This window comes from Nothoprocta perdicaria, unplaced genomic scaffold (genome assembly GCF_003342845.1).
Source record: "Nothoprocta perdicaria isolate Ctin4 unplaced genomic scaffold, notPer1 scaffold_38, whole genome shotgun sequence".
Taxonomy (NCBI): domain Eukaryota; kingdom Metazoa; phylum Chordata; class Aves; order Tinamiformes; family Tinamidae; genus Nothoprocta; species Nothoprocta perdicaria.
This window is the reverse complement of record NW_020455621.1, coordinates 2,297,665-2,315,480: the sequence shown is the minus strand read 5'-3', so window position 1 is coordinate 2,315,480 and position 17,816 is coordinate 2,297,665. Positions and strand designations below refer to the sequence as shown.

At 39.0% G+C, this 17,816-nt stretch overlaps 1 protein-coding gene across 2 annotated transcripts in view; it reads left to right on the top strand.

Annotated features, from left to right (window-relative positions):
- Positions 1–17,816, top strand: part of QKI (QKI, KH domain containing RNA binding) — a 137,039-nt gene that overhangs the window by 88,205 nt on the left and 31,018 nt on the right. For both annotated transcript variants that reach the window (XM_026044704.1, XM_026044705.1), the window contains exon 4: positions 6,526–6,669. In XM_026044704.1, the coding sequence (XP_025900489.1) occupies positions 6,526–6,669 (144 nt within the window). The remainder of the gene's footprint in view (positions 1–6,525; positions 6,670–17,816) is intronic.

Below are 17,816 nucleotides of genomic sequence, written 5' to 3'. Positions count from 1 at the left end.
TAAAATTAGGTATGGGTGTAAATCTTTCTGGAATTCCCCTTGTTGAGTTCACTACTCTAAGAATATTAGTCAAGTTAAAACGTCAAAACCCTTCCCTGTAATTCGAAGCTGAGGAAATGAATGGCCAGCCCTGCTGAGGGGTAGTTGCACTTCAGGTAGTGACACCTGCACTCCCTTCTCTAGCAGATTATCCCGCTCTTGCATTGTGTGGTAGTTGGACATGCAAACGGGCAGCAAGTGCACGGCTAAACTAGCCGTGGCTTCAGGGAGGCGCCTGGGTAGTTGCTGAGTGAGGATGTTGTTGTCAATAACCAGCCGAGTCCGTAATTAACTGGGGATGAGTGTCTCCTTTCCCTGACCAAAAGTGCTGTTTTGGAGTCTTCAGATTCAGCTCATCTACAACTGTGCGGCACCTAAGAATACCTAGGAAAACCTTTTCCTTGCCATKCTGTGCTCGAACCTTTGCATCCCTCCTTCATGTGGACGGTAGCTCGGGCCATGTGGTGAAGCCAGCGGTGTCCCCAGGCCCGAAGGGGAGCAGTCCCTGCCCGTGGCTTCCCCTCTTGTGAGCAGAGCAGCTGCTTTGCCCCCATCCTTGCAGTGTGAATCCAGAGCTTGGGGAAGATCCAGGGGGCATCTCGTGCAGGTAGGGATCCCCTCTGAGCCAGGGGCAGCTCTGAGCTCTGCCAGCGCGCTAGGTTTGAAGGTTGCTCAGCGTGGTGCGTGCTGAGCCTCCAARCGGCCTAGTACGGAGTCTCCTTCAGTGCACTTATGCACTGGCTTGTTTTAGATGGTCTGTTTATTCCAGATAGCTCTTTCTAGGTGCCTGCAGGGCTGTGTGTATGACACAAGGTGTGACAGCAACAAATTATTATTTTGCAAACTAGAAAATGCAGCATTTTCATCCAGAGTCGTCTTGAAGAGGCCTAGTAGTCAATAAGAAGTGTGTCATTAAAGACGCACTGAATCACGTTAACTTACTCGACATTCACATAAGAAGGAGGTCTATGTCTGCCTTAATGTAAATATATGATTGTTGCTTTTATAGAAGGAAACTTCAATAACTTTGTTGCTTTTATAGAAGGAAACTTCAATAACTTTTAAAAATGTGAGCTAAGCTACCGTGTTCCCCCTGAGCAGGCGCTGCTCACTCAGCCCCTCTTTTGCCAGGTTGTTTTCTCGGCACCTTTGTGCCTGTGAACTGCCACCATTAGGAGCTCAGTAGGAGCAAAAGTCTCTGCTAATTTGCCTGACTGTCACTGCACAATTAAAGCAGTTTATCAGCGGGGGTTCGGGGCAATCAGTGTGTTCCAATGCTTCATGTTATAAAATTACTTCTGTTGTTCAAACAGATACTGTAATTAGTGCATCATTTGAAACTTTTTTTTTCAGGGCTGTCTTGGAGTTTCATCTGATAAAAACCTCTGTAATTTTGCTACTTAGATAAGCATCTATTTTGTTTGCAGGCTACTTTTGAAGTACTAGTTTTTATAGAACTATTAATGTCAAGACCGAATCACATAAATACACGTGTAAATGCAGTGGTGGGGAGGGCTGCGTGGCTTTTTGGATTGCTTTTCATCAAGGCTGTCAGTACTTGCTCAGTTGACAAGAATCAAAAATGATCTGATTGCTCCCAATTTTGTATTAATTATTATTATTACTGCAGGCTCGTATTTAGTTCCTAGATCTGACATGTATGAACAACTTTAAGTCAWCTAATAAAAACAATGCGCTCCATCCCCAACCTGTAGGTAGGGGAGGTAGGTAGGTAGGTTGCTGGTAGGTAGGTTTCCATAGGTAGGTTTTCCTTAGAGTAGGGTTTCTTTCACAAGACACGATAAGCCCATCTTTAAGTGGCTGCTGCTGCTAAAAGCTGATCCCACACCGAACTCTCCCCCYTTATACTGTTGACCTGGTATTGGTGCTGTTCCTTTTCCATGATCTTACTCAGTTGGCTTGCCCAAAGAGCCGGAGGGGGGAAAATGCCATCCATGAGTTGGCTCTGTACCCGATCAGCTGGAACCTTCCTAAGATGCTGCACTGCTCTGCTGGAGGYGAAAACCTGCAGGGCTCGGGGAGAGGGAACTGCTGGAGGCTGGTGGCTCGGCCACACWGCCGGAGCGTTGGAGCCCACGGTGACAAATGATGCAAATGATGCAACTCGGGAATGAAGTTCTGTAGGTTGCTCAGCAGAAGGAGCAGACACAGGATCAATGCTGTCCATGAGCAAGGCCCTTAGGGAGCCGGGAGCAGCACCRGAGAACAAGGAGCCTCCTGAGGGTCTCCAGGTTTGCCCTGGCCRGTTGAGCTGTATCCCCAAAAGGTTGTTAAATGTGCTGTGATCCCTTAAGGGTGCCTGAGTAGAGCTGCTCCTCTAAATGACTCGTTGAGCCTTATCAGTGTGGCATTGCTACAATATATTAACTTTTAGTCAGAGATATTTAAACKGGAGCAGGACTGCAATTTGCCTGGAGTGGTTTTTCTGATTTACTGCTTGTTAGTGAAATTTAACATTCATTTCGAAGATTCTCTAAATCAATATGTTAACATTTTTGTAAATTCAAATAGCTTTTTTTTTTAATTGCTCTTACATTAAGTATTTTTGAAACTTTGAATCTCTTTGAATTGGAAATAGAAATCTTCCCCTAAAACAACTGCCAATTTTAATGTACCTAGAGCACACTTTATTAGAATATATTTTTGTAATTTTACTAAATAGCTGTATCTTTCTTTTTTCCTGACCATTTTGCGTCCACCATTTTAACTCTCAGAGGTGKCTATGAATGGTTATAGGGTTTCTTGTATCTTCGAATAATCTTAGTTTATTTTCTTTTTTTAAAAAAACAAGAACATCTCAAAGCCTTGTTGTGAGAAAAAGGGGGAAGTTCTAAACAAGTTCTTAGTGAAAAGCTTCTGTAATCATGACCTTCAACATGCATTTCCTTTCAGCTTCTCAGTTTTGTGCCTTTTGAACCATTCCCGTTAAGCGTGACAGATGGGCACATCTTTCCTTTGGGTTTGAAGTCTCTTTTGAAAATAAGTGGAAGAACGGAGAAGAGGGGTAAAATGATCCCGAGAGTTGAGGGAATGGCTCTCTCGAGTTTCCCATCACCTGTTGTATGCACTGAGAGTCAAGTGCTGCCTCTTACTGAGATGGCAGTTGAGTCATTTTTTCATAATAATATTTTATGCTGTTGGATTCCAGGTAGTTGTAGAGAGAATGAATTTTTACTACTTGATCTAATGACCTTAATGGTGGGCTAAAGGTGGAAGAGTTTCATCAAGTTCATTACTTTAAATGTGCCCTGAGGATCATTATTGTTCATACACAGGCAACTGAATGCAAGCAAAATCTGTTTATGGAATTAGACCATATTTAAGGATACTGAAATTTCTGCCAAACAAGAAGCACAGTGAAATTTCATCTGCCAGTTATATTGCTCTTAATGTTCTTTAATTTAGCAGACAAGATAGTTTGGTTGTAATTAAGCTTTTCTAATACTGCTGTTCCCCAAGTTGTGGCATAAATCACTTGACTCGGTAATTTCCTGCCTCTTCACTGCATCCATTTATCTTCTATAATTCTTGCATAAGCCATCTCTGGGATGCAACAAAACTTCACGTTGTGAACTACCACTTGAGTCTATTACAGAATTTTGAATATAGGCAGTTAAATCTGTTTTTCTCCCTGGGCTTTTTTCTTTTTTTGGCAGTTTGGTGACCTGTTGCTTTGGCCCGGGCTCCCGTCCGGCTGCGCCCAGTCCGGCAGTACCTGGCAGGGCCGGCGCGGCRGCTCCCAGCGGGGTCTTGCCCTGGGCCTGCCTGGCAGGCCGGCCCAGGCGCCGGAGCTGGAGCAGCTCCTCAGCAACGATTGCACTTGCAAGGAAATACGTTTCTCTTGATTTTTTTGGCCTTTCTGCTTTTCCCCAGAAGATATGGTATGGGCTTCCATTCTTCTTACTTTTTCTCTCAACTTTATCTSAGTTAAGAAATTGTAGCAATAGGTCATTAAAATCTTCCAGCACTTCATGCTCATAGAAGAGCATAGGCACCTGCCATGCTGGAGTTATCTGGCAGATCAATATTAGCGTGACTGGCAGGTCTGACCAGGCAGTTCATGGGGTTATTGACATTACATGCAATATTTGCACTGAAAAATAAAGGGGCATCTCTTTTTTTTTTTTGTGTGTGTATAAAGAATGTGCAGTATCACCTGTATGGTGATTGCATGCAACTTGAAATAAAAGTAAAATTAAATAAAATTGAAAAGAAAAATAAAACCCAAAATACACATAACGATTGTTTGAATCTGTAGTTGAGGTCGGACTTTGAGAAGTTTGGGATTAGCGTAATTTCAGAGAGAGAGAGAGAGAGAGAGACCTTTTAGATGACCAAACCGCCACCTAAACAGCGCCCGCTGTTGCTGCCCTGCCTGCTCTGGCAGCCTTGCAGGGGGCTGTGGGACAGGTTATTCCGTGTCTGATGCTGGTTGCCCAGTACCTTTCCCAGGCACCTTCATGTCAGCCTGCAAAGTGGGTGAGGAACCGCAGCCCGATGTTTGCTCTGCCCTTGGTTGCTCTAGGAACTTGATCGGATTTTTTCATACATTTAAAATAATACTTTGTACCACCTCATATTAAAACAGTTGTTATTATCYTAAAAGAAAATCCCTCACTCCTGCTAAAGAAGTGCGGTTTTGATCATGACTGAGTGAAATAAGCTGCAAATGCCTGTGGTAGGTATTTCTATCGAAGCTTAGATTACAGCAGAGAGCCCGTTATAACTCAGCTACACTTTCTGTGTCAGATTCTGTTCTATAAATGAACGTTATGTTTTTCTTTTTTTTTTCTGTGAGCTTCTGAAATTCACAGCTATATTTTTTAAAGCCAGCATTGTTTAGAAAGTTACCTGCGATAAGGTCTTTAGGRCTGGTTTAAGTGGTGCTGTTCCGAAGGCTCGCGGTCGCTGATAGCGAGTGTCAGAAGGAATAATTGCTTTCAGTTCCAGGTTGGGCTCTTGGACTAGTGTGTGTGCACAACAGCAAAAAGAAATTTCTTTCCAAGTACTGATTCCTTCAGATAAATTCTCCATATACCTTTCATGACTCTTTTGGGGTTTTTTTCTTCATTTTTTATCCTTAGTTATTGCACAAAACATGTCAGACTTAAAAAGCTGAATTAGAGAAGTTTCTGAGAGCAGTGCTCCCTCTGGTCTTTGTGAATGTGAAGTACCTCAGGTGTGGGTTGCCATTAAGTCTTTCAGTGTTTCCTGTGTGTGCGTGAGAGAGATTTCCTGGAAGAATCTTAATGAAATTCCGGGAAAAAGGCACATTGGCAATTAAATTAATTTGTCTTAAACTGAAAATATGGGACACAACAAAGGAGCCTTCCATAGGTTAGGCAGTTCCAGCTTCCCGCATTTCACATTTATAAAAATTAAGACAGTGGTTTTAGAGGCATTTCTCTTTATTTGGGCCTTGGAATTCAGAGGTTACAGTAAAAAGCTTTTCCCTTTACTGAAGTTTTTGTTTTTTTCCACAGCTTTTACCCTTAATTGTTTTTCGAATATATTTATGGAAAACTTGTACAGCTTTACTCACTGTTTAATACAAATGGAGGTAGAAAGTGTTTCCATCTTCTCTTTATCATCTTGTTTTTGAAAGAATGAATACTTGAATGTGCCTCTTAAATATAGCTTCATCTATTAACTAAACCCCTAATTTTGGCCGCTTTTAAAAATACTTTTTAACAGTTGCTCTGCTTGCCTCTTGAGTAATGTTAAGACCTATCTTTGGGGTTATTAATACCAATGGTGCAAGAGGTACCTRTGTAATGGGGACTGACCTTTTAAATAGCACATTGTGGCCTGAGTGAAAGCCTTTTCACCTCTCTCATTTTCGGTCAGCGTGTCTAGCTGCATTTTGAAAACTAGATCTAACATTCCTCTCTTAAGGGTTAGTTTTGAACATTTTCCGTGGCATTTTTGAAATGAACAAAAGCYGATGTTCTTAAACATGGGACTTTTGTTGCTCTCCCTTGCTTCCTGTGGAATTTCTGTGTGTGTGACTGTCTCATTTCCCTTGAAAATATGACATTGCCTAACCGACAGGGGTTTATCTCTTAGGTCCCCGAATGGCTCAAAAAATTAGCAGTGTTTCTGCTGTTTGTGTTTCTGTTTGGTAGTCTTGTTCTTGTTGCTGCTTTCTCTGGAGAAGGTAATCCAAGAAATCACCCTGGTTTAGCAATTATTCTGAAAAAGAATGAGGCTACAAAACACACGTGCAAACCTCCAGAAACATTTTGTAAAAGGTATTTTGAAACATGAGTCATCATTAAATAMCACAATAAAACAAAACATTTTGTCACCACAATATCAGGAAGACCTTTTCCATCTCCCGCTGAAAATGCAGCTCATACTATTCATAAATTGGAGTTTGTCTTCAGTTTTGTCTGTTTGATATGGATTGTAGCGATGCCTCATGGTTTCCATGTTTGCTTATTTATTCATTTCTTTKTTTATTAGGAAGAACAGAACCGAGGCAAGCCCAACTGGGAACACCTGAATGAAGATTTACATGTACTTATCACTGTGGAGGATGCTCAAAACAGAGCAGAAATAAAGCTGAAGAGAGCTGTTGAAGAAGTGAAAAAGTTACTGATACCTGCAGTAAGTATTTGTGTGCAAGTCTCAGATTTACATGTCCGGGAGTTCTTCTGAAATATAATTAATAGTGTAGTAGTAAGAGTAAGTTTCCATGGCAGCATTATAAAATTCAAGTTAATATATTAACATATATTTTACATCTTTTTTCATTTACAGTATTTTTACCGATAAACTATTTTATYTTTAGTAATATCATTTCTAAGAATGGAGGAATACTTTTTAAGAGATGTTGATTTCTTTTTTTCTGWCTCTTTTAGATGTAGATATAGGGAATACTCATCGCCTTTAAAAGACAGTGCTGATCCTTTACAAACATCAGCTCTCTCACCTTCCTGCAGTAAAAGGGTTACTTCACTTTAAGGCTAAGCAAACTGACATACTTTTATGTTTCTTTTTGAGGTRATTCTGATACTTGAAGGAACCAAGGTGATTTTCTTAGGTCATCATACTAAGCTYCTTCTAAAAAGAACAAATCCCCTTAGGAGAGTGGCATGATGAGAAAAAAAAAGCTTTGCTATTGCTCGATGGGGGAAAAATAAACAGTCAAACTTACTTGTATTTTCAGTAGCAGTGGGTTTATATATATATATATATTTATTTATTTATTTATATATATGCATATAAAAATATATAAAATTGTATATGCATATGTGTGTRTATATATATGAGTGTGTATGTATGCATATGTGTATGTGTATATAGAAACTTGTTAGAGGTTTTGGGCCATGCTTTGTCTTAGCAGTGTGCTGATTATGTTCTTGTAAGATCTGAAAAAAGCCTGAGTTGAAATTCTGGTCCTAGGAGGATGAGGTCATAAGTGATGTTATTAAAGACTTGTTGTATGACTGGTATGTTTGGTTAGAGGAATGTAGGATGAATTTTCTTTCTCTCCCTGCCTCCCTCCTTTTTGTTTGTTTGTTTATGTGTTAATATAAAATGAATTCAACTTAGGAGCCTTTTTCAGACACCAAGCTTTTGCTTGCCCTGTGAAAGGCAGTCTCTTTGATCTACTGTATATTCTCCCTCAAAGCAAGGAGACTCAGCGTGGCTTTATGCTGCTTTCCATGCCATTAATTTGTATCTTGTGGTGATTTTTACCACTTTGGTTCCACTCTAAATGATAAAAATGCATTTGCATCTTTCTCAGCAGAGGAAATGCTTTCTGTAATCTGAGGAAAAACTGAAATTTATCTCCGGAAAGAAAGGAGCAGTTGCCTTTAAACTGAGCTGGGGACTGAGGGCTGGCTGGGGCGATGCACCCTGAGAGCAGCAAAGCAGCTCAGAGTTGTGGCAGCCAAAAACGTGCTGCAATATACGGCGTGTTTCAAGAAGGTACCAAGGGTGAGGAGAGGAACTTAGTTTCTGAATTAACAAAAATTGTGGTTTTTTTTTTTTTTTTATTTCTAGCTTAATGTATACCTCTTCCTCTGCATATTGTCTGTTAAAGGGAGAAAGTGGATCTTCAAAATGTATGCATGTAAAAGTGATCCTGAGCACATTAGGGTTGACTTACAATGAAGATGAGAAATGGCAAGAAGAAAAGAATATTTTTCATAAGGGCAAAACTGAAACCCTTTGGCTKTGTTCTCTAGTCTCTGGGAACTGAAGTAGGTTTTTGAATATCCACCTTGCAACACACAACTGCTTCCTTTAAAGCTTCCTGTGGTGGTTCTACAACCTCCCTTGTGCTGTTGAATGTGAGATGGCTGAAGGGGTGTCCTGGAGATGATCTGATCGTAAAGAAGTTTGTCTATACTCTGTGTAGGTTTATGTTATGTCTGGTTTCCGGAACTGGTGTCTGTGTGGTGACATGGTTTGGGCCTTTTTAATAAAATAAGCTAAAATACAGGAGTAGTTTTTCTTTGTGATGGGGAAAAAATGGGAATATGAGAAGATTCCCAAGATATTMTACCATGTATAAATGGGAAGTTTGAAATTGTCTTTCATGTAGTAGATATTTGCAGCTATTACTGTTTTCCAAATATATGAGAGGTTTTTCTGTGTTTTTATTTTTTTTCCCTTGTGAATATGAATTTAGTCATTTGGCCTAGGATTTTTACCAAGGTGGTGCTACAGTTGTACAGATTATCCTTAGAAAGAAAGAGGACAGCTTGAGGCACACCGCATGAGCGTGACGTTCTTCTCCTCAAGGGAAAGGGCTGAGGAGCCCTCTTAAATTTTTAATTAACATTTCTTTCATATGAAACTCTCACTGTTTATTGTGGCTCTCTTTCAAGTTGTATGAAATTAATTCTTTCCTCTTCTCATAGTTCAGTGAGATACTGGCCACTCTGTGGACCTGCAAGGTCATGTGGTGGTGCTGCCTCTTTCAGTKTCTTCCTCTTGAGAAAAACAGGAAGGCAAAAGCAGCCTGCAGGTTTTTGGGATCATATTGAACTGTACTTTCCTCAAGCCTCTTTCTCAAGTGAATCCTATATGATATTGATCTCTCCTCTTCGTTAGAGTATTAACATTTTCTTTGTTGTTTGCTAGAGTTCTCCTTCAAGACAAAGATGGTTCTAGATTGTACGCTGCAGAATGTGGAGCAGAGCCTCTGTAGGGGGACTTACTCTCCTCACACAGAGGAAGGATTTCATATGTTATTAAATAGATCATCTTGAATTATATTTCAATATTATTAAAAATCTGCAATTACTCTTCAAAAGTATTGGGCAGTAGAACCAAATTCTCTGCTGTAGAAACGTGAGCATCCTGTATGTCATCCAAGATGTGTTGCCCGAGGTGCACCAGCCGAATGTTTCCTAGTTAGTCCTTTTGCTATACAGGTGTTCAGCTCTCCAGTTACTRTTTCACCTTTATACTGGTTTTCCATAAGCTGAGGGACCTGTCACTTAAGCAAYTGGCCTGCAACACTTAAACTTCTTATTCTTTTTCCCTTTGGCTCCACGTTATTCCTCTCCAAGGAAAGAATTGTCATTGTGGCTTTATTTAAAAACACTTGTTTGAGCTGGTGTCGATTTTTTCACATGTTTTGTCTTGCTATTTCTGGGCAGGGACAGCTGTAATTCTAGCCAGTTGCTGCTTCTGTCGTCTTTGAAGACAGTAAATTAGTATTAGTGGATGATGTTCCCTTTTCAAATTGTATACATCATTTGCTACTATGATAATAGTATCTTTAGATTATAATAGGTAGGAATAATGTTGGGGAAGRATATTGTGTGATTTTAATAGTACATAGTTTTTTGCCTCTAAAAGTGATACTAGACATTTTCAGTCTTAAATAGCTTTAAATTTAACTACGTGCTATGGGGGAAAATGTATCATTGCTGAAAGGAAAAAGTCATTATTTGTAATAAAAATACTGTGACAGTATCACTGGATATTTCTCATAATATTATTGCGAGCCTGAAAGCTTGTATAGGTAATGGTTTACAATAACAAAATTTCACAGGTTTGTACTAATCTCTTGATTTAATAATCTCAGAATCCTTAGAGGAGATGAATGTCAATGGCGAGGATTCATTTAAAAAAGTCATTCAGACACAAAATTCTGTGATAATKATGTTGTTTGTAAAACATTAATTATGGCTTGAAAAATAGATGGGAATCAACAAACAACTGATATTGATGTTTTGTGTATCTTACAGCAGTTTTAAGCATCAGACAACAATTACTGACAGACTTTGATAGTATTCCCAAGCATCGCTTCCTGCTCTAGTGATAGATGCTGCAGTGTTCTAGTCGAGTAATTTAATAGTGGAATAAGGAAAGGATGTCAAATTAAGCAGTTATTAGAACACAGTTAACCACACAAAGAAGGTCTATGACAAATTCATGTGCAACTCCAAATTCTCAAAAACTAAGAAACCATTCAATAGTAGAGGGAAAATTGGATAGTTCTTTCCATATGGAGAAGCTAAAGTTGCAAATGGCTTTAAATTTGCCAATCCTAGGGTCACATTTCAAGAAAAACAAACCTTGGAAAGCTACAAAGGCCCAATATAAAGCAGAAATGTGGGAAAAATGGGAGTAGCAGGGAGATTTCTTTGAAGAAACGTTAACCTGGACAGTATGATGAGAAATATTGGCTGTTTTCAGAGAAAATTAACAACCTGACGTTGTAAGATTTTTCTGTTCCAGTTTGATTGGGCTGGTTCTGGCTTCTGGCTAAGAACAAGCTCACAGCGTTGCAACTTGAGTCTGACTTGTGGAAGGAAGGAGGAAAAACTTGTGCTGATAGTGGGTGCCTTCTGTCCGAGTTGTGACAAAAGATAGGACTGCAGAATCATTTAAGTCAGATGAGTTAAGTAACGTATCCGGGGTTTGTAAATGCAGGAGTTTTGTATAGTAGGCAAAAGGGTTAAGAATAAAGGAAGAGGTGGAAGGAAATCTGGAGAATAACTAGGATTGGAATCTCTTCCTTGAGGATGATGTCAGGTGTCCTTTAGCTGAGAAGAAAAATGAACTTAAAAAAAAAAAAAAAAAAATTTACTGTAATTGTAATCTACCCAGAATTTGAGAACGTTTGGCGATTGATAGTCTTCTTTATGATCGTGCAGTGTCTTGAAATGTATGCCAACAAAAACATCAGCAAAGCTTTGTGTGAAGATGTAATACAGACACAGCTAAACTGGTTAAACATAATAGTTAAACATAAATATTGGTGTTAAATGGTCAGCAGACTCTTCAGTGAGTTCTCCTGCATGGATGTTGTGCAGAGCTGCTTGGGAAGCGCCTCACAGGGGGATCACAGCTACATCGAGTAGTTGGTTTCTTCTGAAATGGGTCCTTTCCATGGCAGCTCTGCTGACACGGAAGGATTTTAACTTTCAGACTTTCTCCTTCCCAAGGTTAGCTGTACTTGTATCAAAGCAGCAGCAGAAAATGACGGTGTGTTTCATCTGATTAAATGTGTTGTATACTGAAAAGGGGTGTTTTTWGTTTTGTTTTRCWATTTGGTACCTTCATTGTAGTCGTKCTTAGCATGCAGGCTAAGTGACCTGTCTCAGTTCTTGGTTACTAGAAACACCATCAAAYGTAACATCTCTACTTTCAGTCAGTTAGAAAAAGTGCATGTTTTATGTAATAGGAGGATGAAATATTGGCAGGATTTGCTCTGCAGCCATATAAGTTAAAAGTACCCTTTCTCCCCTCAAAGGCTGCCTTTAAACAAATTTGATTAAAGATTAAAGAAAAGTATAAAAATAGCAATTCCCTTACAAGTGTAAAGCTGAGTTGTGGCTTACTTTCAACTTTTACATTAAACTGAAAAGTCTTTTCTGTTTTTACCTTCCCCCAACTGATTGAGTGGTTAAGCGGAAAGGATTTTAATTGTGCTTTAGCCTGAGAAAAAGTGGATTTTGTAGTATTGCTTCCCATTGTTTGTGGTCCTGTAGCTGTAACAGGCAGCAGCTTGAAATGCAAATGATACTGGGAAAAGAAGAAGATAGCGTTTATCTTAGCTATTTAACCCTATGTAATTTTAACTTCCAGGAATAACTTTATCAAATTCATTCTGGCATCATGTGCTGGGCTTGTTTTTTGTTTTTAATTCCCTCTCCCCTGAATGAGAATCTAGTGTGACCGTCTGCAGTCGCCCTGTTGAAATGCTGCTTAAATCGTTGTTTTCTACTTATTTGTAACTTTAATCGAACAAGTGATGTAAAGGCATAAAAAGGACACTGCTCTCTTTAAAAGCATTTAGGAAAATCCTGCCTTACATCTGTTTTATAAATTGAGATACAAGCCTCTTACAGGAAGTGTCATGTAAATGATGAAAAGAGAAGCTTTGGAGCTACGGTAATGAAGCAGCAAAATTTCCTGGGAGTGACTGCAGAATAATGGCATGTGGTAAACTTTTTGATGTAGGCAAGAGGTAATAATATATTTTTAGTAGCATAAGGAAGCTTAATGTTACCRTGACAGTTGGAACGAAGGGCTGCTGCGATCCTGTCATTCCTGATGATTTGTTGCTTTTGTTTCCTGTCTCGCATTAGTGAGTCCTGGCCATGGAGTGAGCTCATTTAGAGAGCTTAACCTTGGATTAGTTGTCGTGCTGTGGAGTCAGGTTTGTTTTAGTGCTGTCACAGTTGATGGAATGGGAAGTTGGGAATAGGGAAGAACGGGATTGCAGCGGACCGTCCTTAAGTGTATTTATACTGTTGCAGGCCTGCTCGTTGAGTGTGGTCAGCTCAAGATGAGAACAAAATAATCAGACGCTTTATGCACCCAGGATATGACAGTGGAAAACAAGAGGACAGTCGAGTAGTCTCCAGTAGGAGTAATTTCAGTAGTTCACAAGATCAGGTAATAGGAAGTGGGCTGTGTTGAGCAGCTGTAAAGTAAATTTTAGCATGTGTTTCTATAAAAATTTTCAGTGTTGTACAAGTCCTCAGTTTAAAAGATACGGCCAAGACCTTATTATAATTGGCTACATATGAATTGTGCTTGATTGTATTGGGTTGTACATACATTTTAATGTATTAAATTTTTGAGTTTTGGCTAACCCTGACCATTGCCAGAATAACTCAGCCCAGCTGCAAGTGTGAAGCCGCTCTCTGCACGTTTGCACACCGTGGGGCTGAGCGTTGCATAGATTTCAATGGTCATTCCTCACAAGTTTGAACTAGTAGTGGTTGACATGTAGTCRCATCGAAAAGTAGCAGTCCAAACTGAGGCACCTGAATCTTGTCTATGGGTGGTTTTTTTTGTTTGTTTGTTTGTTTTGTTTTTTAATTTAAGGGAGAAAAAAGTTTCTTCAACAGTTACTTCAAAGTTTCTTCATTGGCTGTTGCTGACTCAGCCTCCAGCCTTCCTTGTTGACTGTTTCCAGAACCAAGGAAAAGCAGTTTATTGTGCCTAAGTTTGCTTCTGAATACTCTCCTTTCTCCATTTTCCCCCTTCCCCCAAAATATCTCTAGGAAATGTATGCCACCTTCCTCTGTAGCTGTTGCTTTAAGGTGTTAACAGATGGATAAATTGAAAGAAAAGGTAGAATGCAGTTTCTGAAAAAGGTCTTAGGAAGCTTATAAGAAAATGGCCCTCCCCAAAAAGAAATGAGAGAGCTCCAGTGCTTGTTTAGGAAATCACAGCCTCACCCAAAGTGGAAGAAATGCTAAATACAGGGTTGTGGTTCTTGGGGAGGCATAGTATAAACAGGAGTCATTTTGTTGTTCTACAGGTTTTTCTTGTGAGTATTTTTTAATATATATTAGATGTATTAAGGAGGTCAAATCATTGCGAGTCTTACAGTCAGCATTTTCTGAAGGGATTTTACTGATGGCAAAGATTTTGGTGTTAAGTAATAGTGTTTTGGTGTTAAGTAATAGTGAAGTAACGAGCGCGAGCATTTCACTTTCTCAACTACTTTAAAGCGTGCTGTATTAGCAATGTTAGTTCTAAAGTCTAGGTTTATAGTTATACAAAAACAAAGCTTCTCAGGCAGACATTTTTGGATTAATGTTGGCTAATAATTTTCTATTCATGATATTTTTCACCTTTCACTGTTTTGACAGCAGAGCACTAAAAAAATCCTAATCTTGGGAAGGCAGGCCAGAATTTTTACCACAAATGCTCATCAGGAGACTTAAGTGACTCTTTTCTAAAGAGCACAGCAAGGTTGGACACTGACTGCAGCAGGGAATTCCTGGCCTTTCTTGTTCTTGGGTCGGTCCTTTGTAACTTATTCCTGGGGTACTTCTAGCCCCTGTTATCAAAAGCAAAACTATCGTGCAAGATAAGAGATGGCGCCAGCTATTTGAAATACCTTATATCGGAATTCATAGAAGACTTTAAATTAAACTTGAGATGGGCAAACTGTCATGGGAAGCAAAGTAGTAGGTGAAATGTTATTGAAAAGCTTGAAACACAGTTACCAGTAGTAAGTATTAAAATGTCCAAGTGGTATTTTTCCAGTATGCTTTTCTGACGAAYCTGCTTTCTGCTGTTTTTTTCTCCCCTTATGTATTTGAATAACTGTTTTAAAAGGTTTATTTCTTAAACATGGTTTATTGTCACATTGAACTTCCATTTGACAGTGAAGCGCGCTTTAACTTCCAAATCACTCAGAATTGTGGGTTAGAAGGAATTCTGATTGCATTTAAGAAAATGAAAGGCAATTTTAGGCATGAGGGAGATCTCAGTATCTGTGTTCTTGATTACCAGCAAATCTCTCTTTGACACTGTTTTTRTTTTGTTTAAAAAAAGGGRAGGGGATAGGATTGTTTCAGACGTGTTGTTTCCAGTCCTTTAGATACTGCAGTCACTTACAGACGTATTGAAAGATGTAAAATATTTGTTGTCTGAATACAGGTATTAAGAATTTCATGTTTCTTTATTGTTTTTATCCAGCCTTTCTGAAAGCCTGTAATGATAAGATTTGATGCAAATCCTCCAAAATCACAAATTGTGATTAAAAAAAAATCTTTTGTGATTTTTTTAAAAAGTGAAGCTGTCTTACATAATTTGTAATTATTTTTTATTAAAAGTTATGTAATATATTAATACACCACTCATTTTCTCATGCTAGAAGTAGGTTTTTAGGGAGTTTCTTAGGCTTATTTAAATTTTTTAGATTGAAAGTAAAATTTAAACTTTGGCTAATCTGGATTTCCTAGGAACCAGACAAGTTACACTGATTTAGTTCTAGTAATGCACTTTTTCACTAAAAAAAAAAAAAAAAAAAAAAAGAAAGAAATGAAATTGGAAGAAAATTGTGCTGTGTGGTCTGATAGGCATTTGCATGACATCACTACAGTATTCAAGTGGGCAATTCAAGTTCTTTAAGGTAAGCTGGCTATTTTAGGCAGTTCCTCTGTGTTTTAGCAGTTGTTGTGAGTTAATCTGTGCCTCTTAAGTCTTCAAGAAGAGTTTCAAAATCAAGAAATTTTTCCAAGTGAGAACTTAGTCATTTATTTTTCTAGAATTTGAATTTTTAATCAGAATCAGTGCTCTTAATACAAATGTGTTTGATAATAAAATCYTGATGGCTTACAGGATAGGTGAGCTGTTGATGAGAATATAACCATTTGTCTTGTCTTGGGAAGGTAAAGTAAGAGAGACAAATGAGGCGCTATGGGGGACATGTAAATCTCACCCAGGTTTTTCACCTAGTAATAGTGTGCCCCTCTGAGGTTTCAAGTAATGAATCTCTTGTAATTTGGAGCAGATAGACTGTTTGTGTAGTGATTAGCAGAATACTGTTTCTCTGTAAGCTTGTGTAACATGGTGTATTTGCCTTGGAGTTGTCACCTTCAAGCAGCAGGTTGACTTTCAGACAGGCAGTTGGTCTGAAGACGGACASTCATCTGGGAGTCCTTAAGGTGGACCTACCCTGGCCTTTGAGTTCTGCAGCATCTACTAAGACCGGTTTTACACCTCACTGATGGAAAACTCTCTATGAAATCGGTTCCTTACATTGCAAGGTCAATCAGTTTCAAGAAATACGTTCACGAGAAAACAAGGAAATTCCTTAATTCCTTTAAGGCTGAGGGAGCTGGGCCTCTTCAGCCTGRAGAAGAGAAGGCTGAGGGGGGACCTGATCAGTGTCTATAAATACCTCAAGGGAGGCAGTGAGGAGGAGGGGGCGGCCTCTTTTCAGTGGTGGCCAGCGACAGGACTAGRGGAAAYRGCCACAAGCTGAGGMACCAAAAGTTCCACAGGAACTTGAGAAAACACTTTTTGACAGTGAGGGTAACAGMGCCCTGGAACAGGCTGCCCAGGGAGGTTGTGGAGTCTCCTTCTTTGGAGATCTTTAAAACCCACTCGGACGCAGCCCTGTGCAGGTGACCCTGCGTGAGCAGGGAGGTTGGACTCGATGACCTCTGAGGTCCATTCCAACCTTCAGCATTCTGTGATTCTATGATTCCTCTGGCCATAGACACACTTGCATGTTCCTCTGTGCTAGCAAAGAGACTCTCCTCAACAAATGATGAGTTTCTCATCTTTAAAATGTGCTGATTGTTTGCTGGTGTGTAGATACTCTGAGAAGTAAACGTTAATTTAAGGAATATATCCTGTGGAAGGATCCGGACTGGAGCACTACCTGTAGTGATCTGTAGTTTTGTAGTGATTTATAGGTTGAAAACACAAGGAACAAAGTTTACATATATGTGTGTGTGTGTGTGTGTGTGTGTGTTTTTAAGCACAGGCTGTGGGAGAAATTTTAAACTGTTCACTTCATGAAGAAAACTGTTAACAAGTAGCTCGATTGTTCTCATCTTGTTGCATAGGTCTTCATTATAAGTGATATTAATTACTGAAATATTCTTGTGAAGGAACTTTTTAAACAATCTATAAATACAGCTTTTAGCTTTTTACTGTAAGGATTTGGTAAACTAGTAGTCAAATGGTGGCTTCCCTTCCCTAGAAAGGAAAACGGGGAGGCTTAGCAGTTGTGCTCAGGGTCACCTCGGAGTCTTGCAGGATGGGGCAGCCTTGCAGGGACTCTCTAAGAGCCCCTTCTACAGAACATCACCTGCTGTTCTGTGTAAATCAGATAGACTACACTGCTTGGTAAATAAAATATACCATGCAAGACAGTAAAGCTAATAAATGGTGTAATTTCTTCTTACTGTAGCATGCTTTGCATTCTACTTATTTTGCAGATGTTAGAAATAATCTGTTAGTAGCAATCCCAGTAMACAGATGTGATTCATCACAAAAAATTTTTTTTGCTACTTTTGTGTTTGGCTTAAAAAAAAAAAGTAGTATCCAGGTACCATTTAAAATTTAAATTATACATCTGAAGTATACAGACTCTTCTGAAAATATTAATCTAAGTTACTTTCATGAGCTTGAGTGAGCTTGAAAGATTGTGTAGAAATGACTGTAACAAGCAATTTTTGATTCAACATAGAAAGTAATTTTTACTAAAATGTTGAAATGAATTTCAAAACTAATCTTTGTTCTGTTAAACAACTTTATGGAGATGAAGTCTCAACTATTAGTACATTGTCAAGTTGCTCTAGATGCTTTTTATTATTTATTAATAAATATCCATTTTTATAATCAAGGAAACTTGATGATAATAATATTATAAGAAACTAGATTAAATGACTTTTAGTGAAAAATACCTGTAATTGAAAGCATGGTTTCTGTCACTAATACCTGTAATTTAAAGCATGGCCTCTCTCACTGCCTGTAGCAAACAGGCTTTCCCGTGCAGGTGGCTCTAGCAGCTCATAGTGGGG